At 39.0% G+C, this 23,817-nt stretch overlaps 1 protein-coding gene across 3 annotated transcripts in view; it reads right to left on the reverse strand.

The window, feature by feature from the left end:
- Positions 1-23,817, reverse strand: part of Fam208b (family with sequence similarity 208, member B) — a 52,022-nt gene that overhangs the window by 2,298 nt on the left and 25,907 nt on the right. For 2 of the 3 annotated variants that reach the window (XR_001174749.1, XM_013009308.1), the window contains exons 14-21: positions 20,363-21,239; positions 17,343-17,769; positions 10,438-14,184; positions 5,841-5,966; positions 4,904-5,057; positions 3,283-3,394; positions 855-1,036; positions 160-280 (exon numbers count right to left, since the gene is read on the reverse strand). Coding sequence is in view for 2 of the 3 variants with exons in the window: in XM_013009308.1 (XP_012864762.1) it covers positions 160-280; positions 855-1,036; positions 3,283-3,394; positions 4,904-5,057; positions 5,841-5,966; positions 10,438-14,184; positions 17,343-17,769; positions 20,363-21,239 (5,746 nt within the window). In the remaining variant the exon portion in view is untranslated. Of the gene's footprint in view, positions 1-155; positions 281-854; positions 1,037-3,282; positions 3,395-4,903; positions 5,058-5,840; positions 5,967-10,437; positions 14,185-17,342; positions 17,770-20,362; positions 21,240-23,817 lie in introns of those variants that run through there. The other variant, XM_013009309.1, reaches the window with a different exon arrangement.

The following is a 23,817-nucleotide window of genomic DNA, read 5'->3' on the forward strand; positions in this document are numbered from 1 at the left end:
GTTAGCTGAAATGACACACCGATTTTTCTGCCTGGGGTTGGGTCCAAATCCAGGTCCTCAGATCTTCCGAGTAGCTCCGCATTTAGGTGTGAGCCACAGATACCCAGTTAAGATTCTCCTCAGAAACCCAGAGTGATGGAATACAAAAAGTGTTCTTACCAATAGCTACTCCTAAATGGAGCTGCTACGTCTTTTATATTTTCAATGAAATGATTTATATCTGTAACAAGGATTCCACTATTTTCAAAGATTTCGGTGGAGGCAGTAAAAGTAGGCTTATCTGAAAAGAGAAAAAAAATGGTGAAAAATATCATTAATAATACTCAGGATCCGGGTATTGTGTGCTTTTTTTGCTCAAGGCTACTGGCTCTACTGCTTGAGCCACAATTCTACTTCTAGCTCTAGCTTCTTGGTGGTTAATTAGAAATAAAGATTTTTATGGACTTTCCCGCCAGGACTGGCTCAGTTCTCAGCCTCCTAAGTAATAAGGATTATAGGCATTAGCCACCAGCACCCAGGCCTCCAATTTCTTAACACTGGTATAGCAGAGAAGAAGAAGAAAGTGTGTGTGGTTCACAATTAAGATGGCTTTGTGATCAGCTGCATCAATAAAGCAAAGAATTTGAGAAAGTACTTTGTAAGAACTGAGGAAACTTGTCAGAAGATTTATCTATCACACAACTCAACTGGTACCTGTGCCCAACCCCTCCTGGTCTAAGGTACACTTGACAAAACACACATATAGCTTGACTGCCTACTACGGTGTTAGCCCATATTTGACTACTTGGATGGACATTTCTAGAGCTGACCTAATTTGGCATTAGCTGAACAATGAAAACTGAATGTGAACATACCTATTAGGAAGACAGCAAACCTGGCATTAATATGCTGAATTTGCAGGTTTATCAAACATTTCAAACTTTCGGCCTCTGTTGATGACTGAGAGTCACACTGGTGATAGTGAAGCAATTCAATGATATTGGCACTTTGATATGATTTCAGAATTAAGTTTTTTCTATATGCAATTGGATCCACTCTGAAAATAGATTTGAATATTAATAGCCAAAATCAAATTCAGTATCCCTTTGTGATTTACTAAATCACAAATTATTTCGTTTTATCTAGTCATTTTAAAATAAGATCCCATTATCAGTTTTCTTTTTCATAACCCTTTCCTGAAGGTGCACTACCTTAAAATATGATTTTTTTTTGAGCCTCTTTTTTTTTGGGGGGGGGTCCAGTCGTGGGGCCTGAACTCTGGGCCTGGGCACTGTCCCTCAGCTCTTCAGCTCAAGTCTAGTGCTCTACCACTTGAGCCACAGCGCCACTTCCGGCATTTTTTCTTTTTGTTTATGTGGTGCTGAGGAATCGAACCCAGGGCCTCATGCATGCAAGGCAAGCGCTCTACCACTGAGCCACCTTCCCAGCCCTAAAACATGATTGTAAATACAATTGTAAATTTGCACTCATGCTGAGCCAGAAGCATCATAACTACATCTAACTGCACTTCAAGTTGTCTTGGTAGCCTTTTCACTGCGTTACATTAATTAGCTGTACACCAATGAATTTATTATTTTAAGTAGTACAAAGGAGTTGCCCTTCAGTAAAGCAGCTTATGAACACAATGCATCTTAATGTCATCCTTTTCATACCCACAAATTTCTTACAGTACTGATGCTACCTCTCATGTCTGTGATTAGATAACAAACATTAGGTAGTAACCAGAATTTTCTTGTTTCCTACCTTCCTTAAAATTCTGTTACTACCCTTAAGAGCAAAATGTACCCGTGATTCTAATGAAGGCCCTGAGTTAAAGCTGTCACACTACTGTTCCCCACCCCCCGCCCCCCAAAAAAGAATAACCAGAATTTGTCACTTCAATTTATATTGTGTAAGTGTGCTGCTTCTCTAGTTATTAAGCTAGACTTTTCCCTTATAGTGCCTCCTAACAATGTTTTCTGCAAATTCCTGCTTGTGTACCCTGGTCTGAATAAGCCTTGTACATTCTACTCTCTTTACCTTCTTGTCAATGAAACCTTTTTCTCTCTGCTAGGGTCCTCTATCAAGGTAAAGCCTTTCCTGAAAATATGTTCTTGTCCTTGCTCTAGTGGCTCACACCCCAGCCTAGCTACTCGGATTGTGAGAGGTGGAAAATGGAAGGATTGTGGATCCAGATTAGTCAATAAGTTTATTGAGATTCCACCCATTTCATGAGAAAAGGCTGGGCACAATAACGTGCAGCTATCATTCCAGCTACACAGGAACTACAGGCAGTCTGGCACAAGCAAAATAACAAAAAGGGTTGGAGGTATGGTTTAAGCACTAGGGCATCTACCTACTGTCAATTTCAAAGCCTTGAGTTCAAATCCCAGTAATGTAAAAACAAAAACCCTATTCTTTACCTTAAAGCATCTTAGTTACTATTTCAGCTATGTTTGCTCCTAATGTGAAGAAAGCACTATGGTTTAAAAAAAAAAGGCAACTATTTCATTTGAAGGGTAAGTTTTTGAAGTTGCAACCCAGCTTCAAAACTTGGCATGTGGACCTTCATCAAGTTTAGACACTATACAAGGAAGACATATCTCTCAGGGATGCATGTTTGAATGAGAATATCATAGGCCCTAGATACCTTCAGCCAAACAATCAAACAAGGTTTTCTCTTCTTAAAACCCCTGCTTAACACTTAAAGACTTGCCAATTAAAGACAGACTTGATAATTAAGGATTGGTCTCTTTTCTTTCTTGAATGATGGCAATGTAACATATCCAAAGGCATTTAAGCACCTAGTCCACAGTGAAATACACACACACACACATTTAATTTCTGACATTACAATGGTTTGAACTCATCAGGGTCTTTTTCTTTTGCGTTCGTGGTTGCTGCTGTTCCACTTGAGCCATGCCTCTAGTCCAGCATGTTGCTAGCTAATTAAGAGCTTAATTGCCCGTGTGCAGCTTCAAATGGAAATCCTGCAGGTCTCAAGCTTCCTGAATGGTTATATATGAAATAGTATTTTTTGTAGTTCATAGTAGCAGAGCCTGAATATAATTATATGGGTGTTTATGGTTTATAAGTTTGACTGCTGTGACTTTGGACACATGTGTAGATCAAACAATTAACACATGGCTTCTTTTATTTGATGTTTTGCTACAAAAACAAACCCAAAAGCTGGCCCACGGAGCTCAGTTGTGTCAGTGATGCAATTTGCGATTGACAGCAGCCTAGAGTACTGGGCACAGGGGGGACAAGGCATCTCCATTCCTGTCTCACACCAAGTCTTACCTTGCACTTTCCTTTAGCTTTTTATTTTCTCTGTAGTGAAGCAACCATTTCCATCTTCCATTTCCATTCCCATTTAGTGTTTGTAGGATTTTGATCATTTCCTTCAGCTGAGCTGTAGATTAAATTTGGAAAGAAAAGTTGTGTTTCAGGTGTTTTCTTTTTTGTCTCATGCGAAGTCTAATGATTATCACTTGTAGCCTTGGTTTAGTGTACATCCCTGGCACTTCCATCCACTCATTGTCAGAGGCACAACCTCCTTACTTCAGTCCTACTGCTCACCAACAGTGGGAAAGGACTGCTTAAAAAAGAGCATGGAAGTCACTAGTGATGAGAGATCTCCCTGGACCAGCCATGTGATGGGACAGAAGCAAAGCCCAGTGTCACAGAGCACACTTTTAAATCTAAGTTTCCATGTTGAATGCATGCTAAGGCAGATCCTATGTTTCCACTTCTAATTTGATCCGCCCTAGGGCAGGTTTGGGTTGTACATAAAGGTATCTGACCTGAGAGAAGTGAATTGTTTGAATGTTCAAACAACTCATTAAGGGTGGTGCCATCAGACATGGAGAACACAGATGATTCTAAGCAATATGTTTCTCTCGCAGTGGACTTATTTGCTAAGTGAAGAAGTTTGACGACCCTGAGAAGGAAGAAACTTAAAAGCAGGTTTGGTGATAAAAAAAAATAACCAGTTTAAATAAGAGTAAACAAGAGTAGTACTAAAAGAATTAGTATGTATTAAATGTAGAAAAAAGAATAGAAAAGAATAGAGAAGAATGTTTAGAAGACCAAAGATAGTATGTATGCTCGTTCAACACTATCCTAAATAAATTTAAATAAAGTTTTAGTAAGACTTAGTATGTAAAAAGTGCTGAGCGTAGCACAGTAATATATAGACAGATATGTATGTATGCATATATACGTATATATACACACACACACATACATACATACATGTAATACACAGAAATACAACTGAGATTCTTAAATTGGTAACATCTCGTGTTTGTGTGTGTGGGGGGGGTAACTGGGGTTTGAACTCAGTTTGTGCTCATTAGGATAGGGCTCTAGCACTAAGCCATTTCTCCAGCCCTTTTATACACTATTTTTGAAAGAGTCTCTCTTCCTGTTCAGGTGAGTGAACAGGAAGTTTTAGACTATGATCCTATGTTCACATCATTATGCAGCTTCTTCTATTTGTATAGAGGCTTGAGGACTTTCCTGATTTGGTTGGCCTGGAACTGTAATCCTTTTCAGCCTGCCATGTATGGCACCTTGTGCCATTATACCCAACTACTGGTTGAAAAGGAGTTACGTGTTTGTGCCTTGACTGGACTTCAGTCAGAATTTTCAGCTTCCCAAGTAGAGGCATGAGCCATAATCACTCAAATAGTGATTTTTTAAGATGCAACAGTATTCCTTTCACTGGAGGAGGAACTGAACTGGCAAGGTTTCAAACAAAGAACAACAAGGCCAAAATAAAACTAGGAGAGAATGGAGGAAAGTGTGACATTTGTCAAAAGAGAAATGTACTCATTACCTGACTTACGTAACTGTGACACCTCTGTATATCACCTTATAACAAATTTTTTTTAAAAAAAGGGCCAAAGTAAAGACCAACCTAACGTTAAAGCTTCTAATATTTTGTCATCTGATACCACAAAGCCTCCAGTGCCAAACAGTTCTTGGTAACTGTCATTAAGAACATCTTCAGGGCTGTCTATTCCAGCAAACATAATGCTGGGGAAATGTTTCATCTTCAGCAAAGAAGGAATCTGTTGGACATAAAAAGACCTTTGTCAAGGCAGGTGCATCAAACACATGATGTTAAACACTTTTGTCACTTTTCTATCCCAACAGGTGAAAGTATCTTTAGCCCATACTAATAACTTGGTCACAAGTTTAAGTAGTATTTCTCAGCTCATCAACAAAAATGAATTTGTCAAAATTAAAGACCTCTCAAAAACTTCCAAAGACTTAGAAAAAATTCAAGGGGGAAGAGTGCATCTGGGGTTTTGGGTACCTATACAGTAACTGGTCAGGTCCCATAAACTTAGAACTGTGCTATCAACAGCTCACTGCCCACTGATAACAGTGGGCCTGGACAAAACACTGAGGCCGTGGCCCTTTCTGGGAATAAGGAAATGTTCACAAAACCAAAATTTCTCTTTCTCCCTTCCTCTTTTAGGCAGATGCAATAGCACTTGAATACACCTAAGCCATTTAATCAACATTTCTTTTTTATCAGAGATCAAGTGATACAGATTTTAGGATACAGATGTCAAGTGAGAAAATATAGAAATCACACTTTCACACAGTACTTCCCTTGTTTAATATGAATAGTTTGACTTCATGAAGCTCGAACTGCCCTACAAATACCCTACAATTGCCCTATGCAGTATGCCATAGTGCACCCCCCTTGTCTCCATCTTCTCACTTGCAGGTCTACTAGGAAGTGCACGTTAGCTTTTCCCAATACAGAAAAGCATGGATACTACAGAACAACTTCAGTGTTGGGAATACATTATTTTTGTTAAGAAAGATGTTTCCAAACCTACTTGATGCAAATGTGATGCTATATCTTCATTTCTGATGATAACTATTAGCATATCATTCTCTCTGCCAAAAACTTTGCAGAAATGCTGAGGTTCAATTTCCATATGGCCTCCTTTCCTCAGAAAGTTCTGAAAGATTTAGAGCAGTCATTATAGAATATCCTATCAAAGCAACATTAAGTAGCAATTTGTATAAATTACCAAACTTTTACATATAAAAATGATAAATTGGATTCTTAGTAACAAGTATTACAAGTTCAAAAGAAATTAGAAGCTTAAAGTAAAGCAATTTATAATAATTTTTTCATGTCCATAAAGTACAAAAGCTAACTTTTTAAAAACTACCAAACCAATCTACATAAATGACTTTCAATTTTTTTCTAGAGCATAAAATATCTTTGGGTTCACTAGCTATTTACTCTTTTTTTTGGGGGGGGGTCCGGTCATGGGGCCTGAACTCTGGGCCTGGGCGCTGTCCCTCAGCTCTTCAGCTCAAGGCTAGTGCTCTTACCACTTGAGCCACAGCGCCACTTCCGGCTTTTTTCTTTTTGCTTATGTGGTGCTGAGGAATCGAACCCAGGGCCTCTGGCATGCAAGGCAAGGGCTCTACCACTGAGCCACTTTCCCAGCCCTAGTTATTTACTTTTAAACGCCACTGCTAGAGCTACTACTAAAACATTAAAAATCAATTGGGAATTTCATATCCCTACTAGGGACTTATAGATCTCTATCTTTGAATAGATCATCAATACGGTAACGATGGAATGCTGATTATTCTAACTCACAAAACAGTTTCTAAGGATGAGAAAGTGCCTTCCACTGAGGTAGTTGTTTGCTCAAGGTTAGCACCCTACTACGTAAGCCATGTCTCCACTTCTTGCTTTTTCCTGGTTAACTAGAGATTTTAAAAAGAGTCTCTCAGATTTGTCTGTGCAGGTTGGGTCCAAACATGATCGATCTTTGGTTCTCAACCTCCTTAATAACTAGGATTACAGGTGTGAGCTACCAGTACCCAGCTTCCACTGAGATTTGAACATGTTATTTCTTTTCTTTCTTTTTTTTTTTTTTTTTAAGGTCTGGTCATGGGGCCTGAACTCTGGGCCTGGGCGCTGTCCCTCAGCTCTTCAGCTTGAGGCTAGCGCTCTACCATTTGCCACAGCGCTCTTCCAGCTTTTTTCTTTTTGCTTATGTGGTGCTGAGGAATCGAACCCAGGGCCTCAGGCATGCAAGGCAAGCGCTCTACCACTGAGCCACCTTCCCAACCCCATGAACATGTTATTTCTAAATGAAGGATGCAACGTTGCCACTGTATGACCTAGTCAAAACTATTTTCTTTGTAAAAATACAGTGTAACGTTGACGTATCAGCCTTGGATCCTGAACGAATGACTTTAAATACTTCATAATGGATGGCCTGATATTTAAGAAATTCTTGTAAGATTTCGTTTTACAAAGGACTTACTAAAATATTTAATCTTGAGTCATCATTATTTTACTAATAAACTACTAGAATGAGGCTGTGTGTGATGGTACATGACTATAATCCCAGCTACTTTGAAGGCAAATGGTAGGATTATACCCTGAAGGTGGCAAGGAGAAAAGCATAAGACCCTATCTGAAAAAGATGCTTTTAGCAAAAGGACTGGGACATGATTGAAGTGGCAGTATGCTTGCCTAACAAGCTTGAGGCTGTGAGTTCAAATTTCAGCACTGCCCCCCCCAAAAAAAAACAAATAAACTATTAGAATGAACACTTTTTTTTTTTTAAATGCCAGTCCTGGGGCTTGAACTCAGGGCCTATCTAGGCACTATCTCTATGATTCTGTGCTCAAGGCACTTCAGCCACAGCTCTACTTCAAATGGTATCCTTAGATCTCAGCCTCCTAAAGTGGCTAGGATTACAACAGGTGTGAGTCACTAGTGCTCAGCTCTGTAATGAACACATTAAAAAAAAAATCAAACCCTGTAGTGTTATGGGCAATTATTATTTTGTGTAAAGACCTTGTGCATCCCCTTGTTTCATAAACAAACATTTCATCACTAACTCCATCCCATCCTTAATTAATGCTTCAGGACTAATCACTGAAGAATTATTGAAGATGACACTATTCTATTGATAGTACCCTAATTCTCATTTATTTAAAATAAACTTATTTAACATTTTCTCTCAAAAATTTTACCATTTGCACAAATTTGTTACTTGCAAATAGTGGTTAAATGATAAAATATTCTCTTGAAAAATATATTCAGTTTAGAAAACAAGCTTTTCCAGAAGTAGTCCCACTGAAGATAAAATAGCCATGATTTCCCTTCTACATGAAAATTTAACATCCCAGTGCTGTCTGGAAAGGAACTGGAAAGGAATGGAAAACTCATATAATTACTTGGTTATTTTGGAGAAGATAGAAGCAAAAAGAAGTTAATTACTCTGTAGCAAAACATACATGATCATGATACTAACTCAACTGACTCACTCATTTCTTTTTTGGAGTGGGTCGTGGGCTTGAACTCTGGGCCTGGGCACTGTCATGAGCTCTTCAGCTCAAGGCTAGTGCTCTACCACTTCAGCCACAGTGCTACTTTGTGTTTTCTGGAGATAGGAGTCTCATGGACTTTCCTGCCTGGGCTGGCTCTGAACCGTGAGCCTCAGATCTCAGCTTCCTGAGTAGGTAGGATTACAGGTGTGAGCCGCCAGCCATTGGCTTCCTCATTTCTGATTCATTCAAGCACACTGGGATTGGACATGTAACAAAATTAATTTCCAAATGGCTTTTGGAAGCCAAGCATCTCCCAAAAGACTGGGGAAGATCATTCTTTATTTTTACTTCTTTGGTTATACTGGGGTTTGAAACTAGGGTCTCCCATTTGCTATGCAGGCATTCTACCACTTAAGCCATGTTCCCTTTTGGTCTGAGTTGTCCTGGACTCTGACCCTCCTACTTACGGCATCTTTCCTTGCTGAGATGATGTGTGTATACTACCAGGTGTACTACTTACTGACTTGCTAACATTTCAGCCTTGAACCACTGTCTCTCCCCACCCCCCAATCTCTGGGATTTTAAGTGTAAGTCATCATACAACATCACTCAATGTCTTTTCAACTATGTTACTCACTAAAATGGCAAGGAACTTGAAGCAATAACATAGAGGTGAAAGACAGGACAAACCAAACCCAGCAGTCACTTGTTAAAGACTGAAGAACAAAATGAGCCTTAGAATAAAGAGGACATGGGGAAGAGTTTATGCTAAAGAAAAAACTACAAATTTGGGGGGAGGGGAATCAAATGACACCATATTTACATGACATACATAGCCACTTTATGGAAGAAAACAAGCTGTGACAAACAAGCTTCTAACAGGTGACAATTTGTTCTCCATTTATTGAAGGTAACACTCTAAAATGCAAATATGCTGCTATTCATCTTTTGTAAATGCTTCTCAGTGGCTTAGGTGACCAGTGACATCAAGATAAAGTCTATGATAAGGTAACTTCGTAAGATGTCCCTTCCTAACATCAGCCCTTTATCTCTCAACAGTACACACTACATGCAGCCATGCTGACAGCTGCTGTCCTGCCTGGCTCCTGTCTACCCTTCTGACCCACATCCAGTCATCCCAGGGTCATCCTCATTGCTTCTGCTCTCACGTGTTCTTCTCTCTGCAGCACTTTCACCATAGGACATTCTAGAATTTGTGCCACGACTAACTTCTACAAAAAGTCACAAGGGTGGACATATGCTCATAATTCACATGTATTATTTCTAATACTGAAATACAGAACCTCCAAAAATTATTACTACATATTTTCTTCTTGTAATATGGAGCATGAGATGAACCTCTTTTGGTTTAGAAAAATGTTTCCTTTTACAATCTGATTACTAGGCTGGCACCAGTAGCTCACACCTGTAAGCCTAGCTACTAAGGAGGCTGAGATATAAGGATCACAGTCAAAGTTAGCCTTGGCAGGAAAGTCTGTGAGACTTTCATCTCCGACTAACTACCAGAAAACCAGAAGTGGCACTGTGGCTCAAAGTGATAGAGCACTGGTTTTGAGCAAAAGAGCTCAGGGACAGCACTCAGGTGGCCCTGAGTTCAAGCACCAAAACCGACCAATAAAAAATCCTGATTACAAGAAAAAAAAAAAAAAAAAAAGAAAGAAATGTACTCGTTACCTTGCCCATGTTAAAAAAAAAAATCCGATTACTAGGATCATTTATTTCCTGGTTGAATACATGGTTGATGATGAAACCATGGTGAAATCTTGAGTTGGTAGGGGCCAGATGTGTATCAATTCACCAGTTTGTTTCATTTTATCCTCTCAGAATTTATCTGTCTTCCATTTGAAATATAACAACACTGAGTAGCTTTTGGGGCTGGGAAGTTGGCTCAGTGGTAGAGCGCTTGCCTTGCATGCCTGAGACCCTGGGTTTGATTCCTCAGCACCACATAAGCAAAAAAGCAAAAAAAAAAAAAAAAGAAAGAAAAGACTGAGCTTTTATGTAAAACCTAAGTACTTTCTGGAGCCTAAACTGCTAAGTTCATTGCTCCTAAAATAAACTGAAGGCAATTAAAATAGTATTAAGAATGAACAGCCACTTTACCTTTGTTCGTAAGAAGAATGATTTATCTTCCGTTTCAACAAGGTAAAACTGGAAGGGACCCTCAGAAGCCTCTTGCATAACACTCTTTAGTTTGACATGCAAATTGTCACAGAAGTCTGTAATCATATTTTTGTAGGAGACTGACAGTCTTGGGAAAGAAGGATACAGCTGCTGGGATGTGGCTTCTCCAGAGGTCACATTGAAATCTCCATCTTGGAAAACAACTTGGTTGCTATGCATCATCACTTTGTCAAATTCAGCATATTCATTTAGGATAAGAGAAATATCATTGCGAGAGTCTTTCAAAGTACTTCTATATCTTAGTTTATTGAGATGGAAAGGAACAGTCTGATTTCTTTGAGAAGTTATAAGACTTCCACTGTGACATTTCTCTTTCCAAAAGGAAGAATTGTGCAGATTGCTAGGTGAGCAGTTTCTTCTCTGTGGAGTCTGCTGTCTGCTGCTGCTGGAGTGTACAATTGTTACCAGAATAGGGCTTTTGGACTCCGGGTATAAAATTGAGGCCTCAGATACTTTTGTTGAAGGGAAAGCTCCAACTTGGGCAGATAATTCTTTCCAAAAGATACTGTTAGGTTCTAAGGCAGATTGCTGAGGGTAACTATTCTTTGCTACTTTCTTTACCTCATGTGCAAAACGTAGGTATTCCATGTCTAAAGTATTCTGTGTGAGGTCCTCTGCCACCTGCCAAGTCCAGGAGCTGAGCAGGTTGACATTTGTATTTGTAGTAGAACCTGGATGGCTCTTCAGATTAGTTTTCCTTTCATCTTTGACCTCTCTTGTGACAGTGAAATTTGTGTAAGTCCTGAGGATACCTTGGAAGTCAGGGATTTGGACATAAGCTGGCATGTACTTATCCTTCTTTAGGCCCATGGCCCAGTTTTTGGGAGGAATGTTTATCTCCAGCTTTGGAACCTTCTTGTTATTAGAGTAGCCCCAAGCTTCATTATCTCTATTGTTTAAGTTCATGCAAGAGTCATAACTACTTTTTGCAGCATCTTCTTTTTTGCTGTCATGACTACCTTTCAAAGTACATGAATTCTCCAAACTTAATTTGGGATTTCTAAAATTAAGAGTGTCTTCATCAAAGTCTCCAGAAAGTGGCTCATAGCACATATTAATGTCCATGTTCATCTCTGTGTCTCTGACAAGGGTTTTAGATTCTGTGTAGACTCTGTGCCTCTCATTAGTGCTCTTACTGACAATCTGCTCTTCAGAAACTCGACAGACAAGAGGGTCAAAGGATTCTGAAACCAAGGAATCTGAAGAATCCTTATCAATACTTTCACTGGTGTTTGCTGTGTCTTGGTCAGAAGCAGCACACACAGGGAAACCCTCACCATTCCACAGCTCCTTTACTTCACATGTTGATGCACTCTGCAGCACCTGGGTTTTCTGTTCATCTTTTGTATAAGGGTGAGAATGAGGTCCCGTAGTGCTGAGATCTGTGTTTTTGTCATATAAATCAGCTTCTGTTTCAGTGTTAAGTAAATGGGCCATTCTGACTACAGATATTTCCTGTGTTGGATAGCCTGAGTTTACACTTGGTAGTCTTGTAGTTCCAACTGAGGAAAAATTAAGATTTAGAAACTCTGGGTGCATATATGCCTGTGTAACATCAGCTCCATCAGTGGCATCTATTTTCAAGTCACAGTCTCGGGTATTTTTTATGCTTTTAGGGCTAGTCTGTTTGAATGGTGTATTCATTATTCCACTTAAGTGAGTTGTAGAAACCAACGTGTCTGCCAAAGACTTACTTTCAGTAATCTTCCTAGGACTAAGTAGAGGCTTACTGGACTCTAAGTAAAGGTGTTTAAAGTCTAAATTTCTGTTCTCTAAACTAATTGGCTGCAAAGGATTTCCTGATTTTGCCAGTTTTTCAAGATAAGGTTTAAAATCACCTTCATACTTGGCAACAGAGGCAGGCTTATTTAACTCTGCATCACAGCACTGTACCTTTTCTGAGAAAGCTAAAACCTCATCATGGTCACTTATGACAATACCTTCACTTGCTTTACCAGGAAGGATTACTCTACCTTTGGTACCTGGATGATCAGTTAACTTCAGAGGCACTTCAGCTGAAAGCTGAATTTGTTGTACTTGAGTTAAGTCGCCTTTTCCCACTGGGTAAGTGGAATAAACAGAACAATTTTCTTTTTCTGTTATGGGCAAATCTTCCACCTCAATCTGAGAGCATTTTTTACTTTTCTCATACTGTGTACCACAAACTTTTACACTACAGGGAGATACAGTCTGAGATGGTCGTATTTCTTCAGATGATACTGGGAAGCCAGGACTGGAAGCTGGTGACACTTCTTCAATTAGAGAATCAAATGGATTGTTAGAGTTAACATTAATTTCCTCTACAATCTCAAGGGCACAATTTTCTTTGGAAAGTACTAAAGTAACTGGTTGTGAATTATCTCTTTTCTCATTACGTAATGGTTCTTCTGACATAGCAGGATGCACTGATATATCCCTGGCTGAATTCACTTCTCTGTTTTCTAGGAGGGTTGCCTCCTTGTTTGATCTAACTATTTGTTTAGCTCTACCCTCAAGTTGTAACTCCTGTAGTTCTTCTACTCTGCCAGCTGGGATTTCTTCTCTGGGACTTGTAGGTGGTGATATTGTTAGAGTCAGGTCAATATCAGATTCCTCCTCTGACAATTCTGCGCTAACCTCCTCCTTATTCATAAATACACTACTTTGCTGGTCATACACTGAATTTAATGATTCCAAATTCATATTTTCATGGTTGAGGCTGCCTTTGTCATCATTCCTCAGTTCTAAAGACCCATCTAACATAGTACTTTTTGGTGGGATACAGTTAAGGGAATCATTTCCTAGGGCAGCTGAAGCAGATGGTGAGGCTACTTCAACTTGTGATGGCTCTATAATCTCTTCTGAAGATATGCTAAAGAGACTTGGCGTCTTCACAAAGACATCTTCAGAGTGATTAATGTCTTCATTGGCAACTGGATAACCTGAACTTTCAACTAATGATAGCATCGGTTTCTCAGTAGGTGGTGATGATATTGGAGGAGCAATCTCTTTCTGAATGAAAGACAGTTCTTCAGCAATCATCTCTTCACTTACTGAGGAGACAGAGTGGTACTTAGTGTCTTCCTGTCTAGTTGGTGCTAGAGATGGAATCTCCTGGAGACCTTGTGTTTGTGCCTTTTCCAATGAAATTATAGGATGCTTAACACTCACAGTAGGTGATATTTGCTTAATCAACTCAGTATTAAAGGTTGGAGATTTGTTGGTTATATTTACATCTGTATGTATTTGCTCATAGGTATTTTTTTCAAAAGTGAGAGTAAGTGGTTCCACATTAATCATCACACACTCCATATTCTTATCATTTACCTTTTGCAGAGAGGGCTGACATTCACTGCTTATGAGGTTGCTATGCTGGGTAAGGTCAGGTATAGCACATGTGTCCGTCTGCACTGTTGTAGGAAAAGGATCACCTTTGCTTTTCAGGATGCTGTACAAAGACTTCTGACACGTCACTGCCTGACTGCTGGACCCATCACTAGTCGTGGTCAATGTGGCTTGTATGATAGTGTCATTATAAGAAGCCAATCCTGTGTTCTCAAGTGACTGAAAGGTTTTATCTTCACCAGAAATAGAAGGTCCATTAGTTTGTTTACTTATAGTACCAGAAAGCACAAGATTAGAAGTCTCTAGTTTATCTGATAATTCTTCGGCTTTTTCTCCAGTTAGCTGAAATGACAAAAATAAAACAAATGCTATTAATGACATTAACAATAACAGTAGTCAAATACAATCTTTTAAAATCACATGTGAACAGGGTTCACATGCTTGCCTAGCATGCATGAAGAACTAGGTTTGATTCCTCAGTACCTCATAAACAGAAAAGGTCAGAAGTGGCCCTGTGGCTCAAGTGGTAGAGTGCTAGCCTTGAGCAAAAGAAGGTCAGGGACAATGCACAGGCCCTGAGTTCAAGCCCAGGACTTGCAAAAAATAAATAAAATAAAATTATGTGTGAACAGAGAAAGCAAGTAATTTTAGTTTGCTTGAATCTTGAAATCTTAGTATCCCAGGAAGCCCAGGGCCAGTGGCTCATGCCTGTAATCCTAGCTAATCAGGAAGCTAAAATCTGAGGAATGCAGTTCAAAGCTGGCTAGGCAGGAAAGTTGGTGAGGCTCTTATCTTCAGTTGACTACCAAAAATTTGGAAGTAGATCTAAGGTTCAGGTGGTAGAGTGCTAGTCGTAGGCTAGCCTGGGACATGCCCAGGCCCAGAGTTCAAGACCCAGGCCCAGCACAAAATAAAAAATAAAAGCATTTTTGGTATGGGAGGTAAGGGGAAAAGAAGTGATAGAGTAACACTGATTGAAATAAAACTGTAAACATGTGGAAATGTAATAGTGAAACTTCCCCCACCATACATACTATAATCAATGTAAACTAATAAAAAAATTCAGCTTCAACCAAATGAGACACTTAACTCAAGGACATTGAAGCATGACTTCAGCAGGACAGGCTGAGATGTCAGATGTCAGTTTTAAATTTCAGTTTTAAAGGAACAAAGCATATGTAAAGTCTTGGTAGCAAGAGTATTAAGAACTTCTGGGTAGCCTTCTCTGTATCACACTACATAAGGTAACATGTGGCCACATTCCTTTATCTCATGTCTGTGGTCTGAATGAAATGCCAACTGTGGCATTTTGACATATTTATATTCAGATATATGTTCTTAGATACAGGTAAAGAGTTATGTTTCTGATCATTTAAAAAGAACTTTTCAAATACATGACAAACTAGTGCCTGCTGTGCTAAAATATTCTTTGCATTCCACTATATGCCCACAAGGACTGGTACAGTATCCAACAAGATGCCAGGAACAGCTTTGAAATACAGTCAGTACCCATAATACAAGCATCCAAAACCCAAAGCTTTTTTTTTTTTGGGAGGGGGGGGTTGGTCGTGGGGCCTGAACTCTGGGCCTAGGCGCTGTCCCTCAGCTCTTCAGCTCAAGGTTAGCGCTCTACCACTTGAGCTACAGCGCCACTTCCGGCTCTTTTCTTTTTTTTGCTTATGTGGTGCTAAGGAATCGAACCCAGGGCCTCATGCATGCAAGGCAAGCGCTCTACCACTGAACCACCTTCCTAGCCCAAACCAAAAGCTTTTTAAACACTCATTTAACACTTAAGTTTAGGATTTTGGATCATTTTGGATATAGCCTTTTTAGGTTAGGGATGTATATAAAGTATATACAAATATTCCAAAATCATAAATACTCTCAATTCTGAATCACTTCTAGTCTTAAACATTTTGGATGTGGAATATTTAACTCATATATATTGGAAAGACTGTTAATAATTATTCATTTTAATATGCTACTATATATATTTATGTACACTCTACTTCATATTTGCCAAGTCATTCCTAAAATTAATACTGGTGGTAGTTAATTATACATTAACAAAAAGATACTTTATAAGAAATTGGCATGCAAATAGTAGTAATTAAAATCTGCTTAATGACACCATACATATTTTTTTTGGGGGGGGGTCTGGTCATGGGGCCTGAACTCTGGGCCTGGGCGCTTTCCCTCAACCCTTCAGCTCAAGGCTAGCCCACTACCACTTGAGCCACAGCACCACTTCCAGCTTTTTTCTTTTTGCTTATGTGGTGCTGAGGAACTGAACCCAGGGCCTCAGGCATGCAAGGCAAGCGCTCTACCACTGAGCCACCTTCCCAGCCCCCATACATATTTTTTTATTCTAAGGCAGTAGTTCTTAATTGGGTATTCTGTATCTGCTGAGAATCACATAAATACCTTCAAAAAAAAGCCACACATTACATGAAATATTTTAAGATGTACACATCTTAAATATGCATGTAAGGATGCACATGAAACAAAATCTGACAGTGATCTAGGTTGTCTAGATTTGAACCTTGACGTAGCAATTTACTATGTGACTTTAGGGAATTACTTCCTGAGTAATTTTTATGCCTTATTTTTCTCATCTATAAAATGGCTTATCACTGGTTTATCTGAGAAATCACTAAACGGAACACAATGCTCCAGAAACCCTCACAATAATGATGTTGCTGATATAAAGTTTTTCACCATTCCCTAATGTTAAAGCATTATTACAGGTGCTGTCTAAACTCTTGAAAAAATAGTCTAGACAACTGAGCAAAAATGTCAAATCAAGAGTTTGAGAACAATCTCAGCCCCCCCCTATATATATATATTATATGCATATATATGTAGAATAATATATTCCAAATCCAAAAAAAGAAAAAGAAAAACTAATCTACACTAAATCTGGACTATAAACTTAAAAGGGAAGATGTTTTATCAATCTATTTCCTTAGAATGTTGTTACAAACTTCTGATCTGTTCCAGTTAAAAGTTGAATTATCTAGCCTAGCTGAACATCAGTTAAAAACAATGGAATAAAGCCAAGTGTCTTCCACACTTGAAAATAGTGACCTCCAAAATTAACTCAGATATAATCAGGTCAAGGTTTATCAAAGTTTTGTTTTTTTGGTCTGAGACAGGGACTTCAAACTCAGTACCCGATGTTCTCATTCACTGGTTAATGCTTTACCAACTGAGCCATGGCTCCAACCCCAGCATTTCTAGTATTTACTATAAACATATTTGGTCCTTAAATAATACCTTGGTAAGACATGACAAGTACTGTCACCTATTAAGAACAACAACAAAAAAACCCACATAGAACAAGCAATTTGCTCTAAATTGTAACAATAAGTGCATGATCATGGTGGGCTCCCACATCATTTAACTCATGTGAAGAACACATTTTCTCCAAATAATACTGTTTCAAATGTAATTTTAACATGTCTTCAAAATAATGGCAGCATTTACAAACTTAGTCTTACCTCATTATTACAAGAACAGACAGAATTGTGGCTCACAGAGGTACCCAAATGAGGCTCTCTTGCAAATGCTTCTTTCTCTTCATTCTGTACACAGAATCCCAAATGTCTCATAGGTGGTGATTTAATGAATGGAAGCACGTTGTTAGAGGTAGGGAAGGATACTTTAGCATGACTTCTAGGTGTTTCTTTATTCTCCAACAGAGGGTCGAGAGAGTATTTTTCTACATTGGAGGTCTCCTCCATTTCACTGAGTTCAAAAGATTCTAAAGTGCTATTTATAGACACATATTTTGCTGGATTACTGTGTTCCACAACTTTTCGGGAGGATGGTATGATTTTGTTTTGACTGCTGTAAAACAGAGCGACCCACATGTGAAGTAAAAGCTTCACGTCTTCCACATTTTCGGGTACATTAGAGTTCCAGGGTCTATAATTTTAGAAAAAACACAAAAACAATTCAAATATTTTAAATCTTATAAAAAATGCCCCAACACTAACCATAAGTTTTGTGCTCATTTTTATTTTTAAAATTACAGGTGCCGGTGGCTCCCACCTGTAATACTAGCTACTCAGAAGGCTGAGATCAGAGGATTGCGGTTCAAAGCCAGTCCAGGCAGGAAAGTCCATGAGACTCTTATCTCCAATAAAACAGTAGAAAACCAGAAGTGACACTGTGGCTCAAGCGGTAGAGCGCTTGCCTTGAGCTGAAGAGCGCAGGGACAGCACCCAGGCCCAGAGTTCAAGGCTCACGACCAACCCCCCTGCTCCCCCCAAAATTTACAGATATGAAGCAATGAATACTATGTAGTTAATTTAACAAATATTATTAAGTCTAACCCACTAATTTTAATGAGAAGGAAACAAAAAACCACAACATTTAAGTGAGTTCTTTTTGTTGTTGTTCTGTTTTTTGGGTAGTTCTGGGATGTGAACTCAGGGCCTCACACTTACTGGGCAAGATGTCTTACTTCTGAGCCACATCTCTCCAGTTTAAGTAACTTTTTCCAAACCACAAAAATTTATATGACAGAACTATGATCTGATGAGGGATCTCCTGACTCTTGGTCTGGCACTTGGCTTTTATACCAACTTTCCTTGAAGACGGCATACCTGTTTTATGTGGGTGTAATACCAATATAATTCTGGGCAATTAAGTACAACAATGCTTTTTCAGATTACATGTCTGGATATCCTGAAACCATGCAAAGATAGTGGCATTCCATGTAACAGCTAGCCATCCTTTCTTCCTGACTCTGTGCCACCAGTGATGCCTACCCCAAAGAAACGTCTAAAGTCACTTTAAAAAAAAAGTAATATATTAATAACCTCAAGCTTTAACTACTGCTAAACCCATACTTAAAAAAAAAAAAAAGTGCTACCTTGCCAAGTCCCAGTGGCTCATACCTAGCTACTCAGGAGGCTGAGACCTGAGGATGAAGTTCAAAGACAGTCTGAACAGGAAACTCCATGAGACTCTTATCTCTAATCAATGACCAAAAAGTGAAGCTGTGGTTCAAATGGTAGAGTGCCAGCCTTGAGTGAAAAAGCTAAGAAATAGCACCCAGGTCCTCAATTCAAGTCCCAGTACTGGTGTGTATGCACATACACACAATGTTACTCAAACAGTCATTCTCCATTTACATCACCTGGAAATTTGTTACTAATATAGACTATCAGACCCACCTTACCATAGATGGTACCTGCTGCTCAGTAAGATCCCTAAATGAGCTGCACAATGAAGTCTGATAAGCCTGTGACCCTGGCCACAAGATAAAAGAGCTGGGAAGGCCTAGATGCAAACCTAGGTTAGTTTTAAATCCAATGCCTGTGGTGCTGTGCTATTAACAACCCTATTATTGCCCCTCTCCTTTTACTTTTATAGCAGGAGGTACTAGAGTTTCAAACTTAGGGCCTTTAACTTGGTAGAGCTACACCCTGTCGCCGTTTTTCTTGGGTTGTTTTAGGTGCCTAGGTGTATAGCTCAGCTTATGTTCACCTACCTAGACTTCCTGTAGTTGCTAGGATCATGGATGTACCATTGTGTCCAGCTTTCTGCTAAAGAGATGAAGTCTCTCAGAAGTTTTTGCCCAGCCAGGCTGGCCTAAAACTGTGATCCTTCTGATCTCATCCTCCCAAGTAGTTAGGATTACAAGTGTGACCCACGGGCTCTTGCTTTCTTCTTATTTATAGAACCATTTACTCATGACTTCTACCAATCTGAATACTTGAACAAGCCAGAAGTCTTTTTTTTTAAATTTTAATATTTGCCAGTGCTGGGGCTTGAACACTGGACCTGGGTGCTGTCCCTGAGCTTTTTCTGCTCAAGGCTAGCACTCTACCACTTTGGGCTACAGCACACTTTATTGGAGATAAGAGTCTCACAGTTTCCTGCCATCGGTGCCCGGCTTAGAAGTTTTTTTGTTTTTTTTCTGGTTGGTAGTGGGGCTTGAACTCTGGGCCTAGGCGCTTTCCCTATGCTTTTCAGCTCAAGGCAAGCACTCTACCACTTGAGCCACTTCTGGTTTTCTGGTGGCTTATTGGAGACCAGAGTCTCACAGACGTTCCTGCCTGGGCTGGCTTAGAGCCGTGATCCTCAGATCTCAGCCTCCTGAGTAGCTAGGATTACAGGCGTGAGCCACCGGCACCTGGCTAGAAGTCATTTTTAAATGTTTCCTCTGGAACTCAGTTTGTAGAGCATTATTTTTGTATCTCAAAGTATTACATTAAGATCACCAGTACTGGCAAATAAATACTGCAAAATGGAAAGCCATTAAAAAAAAAGCCCATTTGTAACATTAAAAGCTTTCCACATACATGACCACTGACTTCCTATTACTCTTCGGTAAAGTGAACTTTCAGTACACCTTCAATACTACTTTTCGGTATAACCATCAATTACAAGTTTTTCTTACAACAGCTTCTTTTCTCTTTCACCAAAGTTTAGCACAGGTTTCCCATCTGACAATATTTATCTTAACAGAAAAGTCATAGTCATTTTCACTGAGTTCACTCCTACTTACCCATGTAATGCTCTTAAAATAGTTTTTTCCATTGGGTTGTTGGTATATTTACTATCTAAACTAAATTTGTATTCTGTTTCACATATGAAAGTGATCTTCAAGGAGCCATCACAGTTAAGCACAGTATGAGAACAGAACTCTTTCAGGTTAGAAGTTACAAATCGACTTTTGCGCTTAATCAATGAGTCCTCAGAAAACTTCTGTAGAGGGGAAGTGTTCTGTAGATGCCGAAATGGTATGACTTTTCCTACTGGAGTTCCAGTCTCAGGGCCTTTTGTCCCATTCTTGGTAAAAGTAGGGCCTGGTAAACCTCTCTGGTATAAATGTTTCTTTGAATGTTCTGGAAGGAGCAGGGCATATGAATGTTCCACAGCAACAAAAGCATTTAGGTTTTGACTTGTAGCTGAAGATGGTAGAGCTTCTTCAGGGAGTGCTGACTGGGCTTTGGCAGGGGCCTGACTACCAGCAACCAAGTTCTCTTCTTGGTTAACAGTTATGTCTGACTCAGAATTGTCCTTTCTATCTGAGGATGGTTTAGGTAGTAGTACACCTTTTTGACTTTTAACTCCCCTATGATATTCATGGTCAGAAGTACAACATAATAAATTTTCTTTAGAGAGTAAAACATCATTTTGTAGCAATTCAGTGGAGGAGAGGTTTCTAGGATCACATAATGGTACAGAAGAGGCAGCAGAGCTTAAAGCTAGGTCAGCTAACATATTTAGGGCCTGGGAGTCACAGATGATAGAGGAGTTTTGAGGAAGATCTTTTGGAGCATTGGAAGTACATTCTGGTTGCGCTGTATTTATGCTAATTCCATCTTTTTGACCATCTGATGAAATTTCTGATTGAAGCTGTAAAGTGGTTTCTCTTTTGGCTTCAGAATAAAATAAAAAAAAACATAAATATAACATTGGCTTTCCACAGAATCAAGTTTCTGTCAATACCATGTCTTAGTGAAAATCAATGATTTACATGAACACACATATATATATATATATATATATATATATATATATATATGTAAGAAAAACCTAGAAACTGCATATTGAAATTTTGCCACCAGACTGAGATCCTTTCCAATCGTGAGGTCTATAATGTATTGACTCAGAGACAAATCCTAATGAATTTATACATTAAAAAATACCATTCAAAAATGCATGTACTGAACCACACACAAGACATACTGCAATAATGAAATCTGATTTGTGATATGTTGTAGAAGATGAAGGATAGTGATAACAGGAGTAAGAAAAAAAAACAACATATACTACTCAGTTCAAGAATCATATAATAAGGGGAAAAGAAAAAAGGAGAGTCCTGCTCTCAGTGAGTTTACAATCTGGGGGGGAAGGTGGGGGAGAGACAGGAGAATATAATAGTTTTACTGGGTGTTGGTGGCACACACCTGTAATCCTAGCTACTCAGAAGGCTGACAGCCCGAGCAAGCAAGTTGATGAGAATTTAACTCCAATACCAGCCAAAAACCTGGTTATAGCTTCAGCTGTAGCTGAAGTGGTGGAGTGCTAGCTTTAAACAAAGCCCAGGCCCCAAGTTCAAGCACCAGGACTGGCACACTCACACAAAAAAATAGTATTAGTTTGAACTGTGTACTCCAGTTTTTTAGAACAGCATCTCAGGAGCCATTTCCCTTAATAAGTGATATATTAGAAAAGTATCCAAAGTCCAAAACAGATTTTTAAAAAACTATATTGTTTTTTGTTTTATTGCTCATACTAGTGCCTGCTCATTTTTTCTTTCCCCATACAGTGCCTGCTCTTGTTTGGCTTGTTTGCTGGGCTGACCCTCTATGCCCTGAGTTATATCTCTAGTCCAGCTTTATGCTAGTTATTCTGAAGATGGATTCTGATGGACTTTTCTGCCAGAACTGCCTCAAACTACAATCTTCTAAGTCTGAGCTTCTGAGTAGCTAAGATTACAGGCATGAGCTACCAGTGCCTAGCTTACACTGATTTTAAACAATATAATGTAATGAGTTAGAATCATAAATGAGCTCATCTTTTTCAAATAGTCATCATTTCAAACTTTACTCTCTTCTATGAAAATATTACCCCTTTGCTTTATCCATGAGAGCAGAACTATTGATTTTCTTTCTTTTTTTGTTTTTGGTTGGTCACGGCGACTGAACTCTGGGCCTGGGCACTGTCCCTTAGCTCTTCAGCTCCAGGCTAGCACCCTGCCATTAAGACACAGCACCACTTCAGGCTTTTTTCTGCTTATGTGGTGCTGAGGAATCAAACCCAGGCCTCATGCATGTGGGGCAAGCATTCTACCACCGAGCCAACTTCCCAGCCCAACTATTGATTTCTGTATATAATCAAGACTTAAACATTTGCCCCTTAAATATTTATATTCTCCAATAGTTTTCATGGATTTTCTCAGAATAACAAAAGTCTTAAATGTTATTTTTGCCGACCATGGGGCTTGAACTCTGGGCTTGGGCGTTGTCCCTGCACTCTTCAGCTCAAGGCGAACACCCTACTGCTTGAGCCACAGCGCCACTTCTGGTTTTTGAGTGGTTTGTTGGAGATAAGGGTTTCTCCGACTTTCCTGCCCGGGCTGGCTTTGAACTGTGATCCTCAGATCTCAGCCTCCTGAGTAGCTAGGATTACAGGCATGAGCTACTGGAGCCCGGCTGAAATGTTATTATGAAGGATAAAGTTAACAGAGATGCTAGGCAATGAATCCCTGTTGTAGGTAAGTGGACATAAGGAAAATACCAACTGGATTTCTCTTTATAATAACCAAAGTAGGTCTAAAATGAATTGATAACCTGTCTGAAAAGGCAAGTAACTAATAAAGATGTCATCAGTTAGGATGAGAAGGATTAGGGTGGGTAATATTAAATCTAACACTATACAGTTATTTTAAATAGGATATCCTAAAGGGGCAATGTAGAGGAAAGGGGCCCAAAGAAAATAACTGTCTTAGCACACAGGCATGTTGGAAATGTGTTTATTGACATTAGCTTCATTCCATCATTGTTAACCTTATGACTTCCATATACTTATCTCTTATTTGTTAAGCCTACTCTAAAGAATACTGTTATACTGTACTTAACACAAAAAATGGTACACTTTAGTATGTATAGTCTCTCATAAAACAATTACAGACTTATTTGTAGGCTCTCAATTAAAAAATAACACAATCTACCTCTATTTAAGACAGAGACAAGACAATGCCAAATTATATAAATGAAATTAGTGAAAAACTGTATCACAAACTTTGAAAAGGATAGATTATTTGTTCATTAAAAATTTGTTTTGATGACTTAGAAATTCTCATTTGATTCTGCTAATTGCAACTTAAAGTAATTAAGATGAACAATTTTCAAAATGAATCCAACATAGTCATGTTCCATCTGCCATCTTAGTCTTAACATTTCAAGTGTAAGAAACAGACCAGTATAGGTAATTAATAAAGAATCAGATTTT

Source organism: Dipodomys ordii, unplaced genomic scaffold, assembly GCF_000151885.1.
Source record: "Dipodomys ordii isolate 6190 unplaced genomic scaffold, Dord_2.0 Scaffold9, whole genome shotgun sequence".
NCBI lineage: Eukaryota > Metazoa > Chordata > Mammalia > Rodentia > Heteromyidae > Dipodomys > Dipodomys ordii.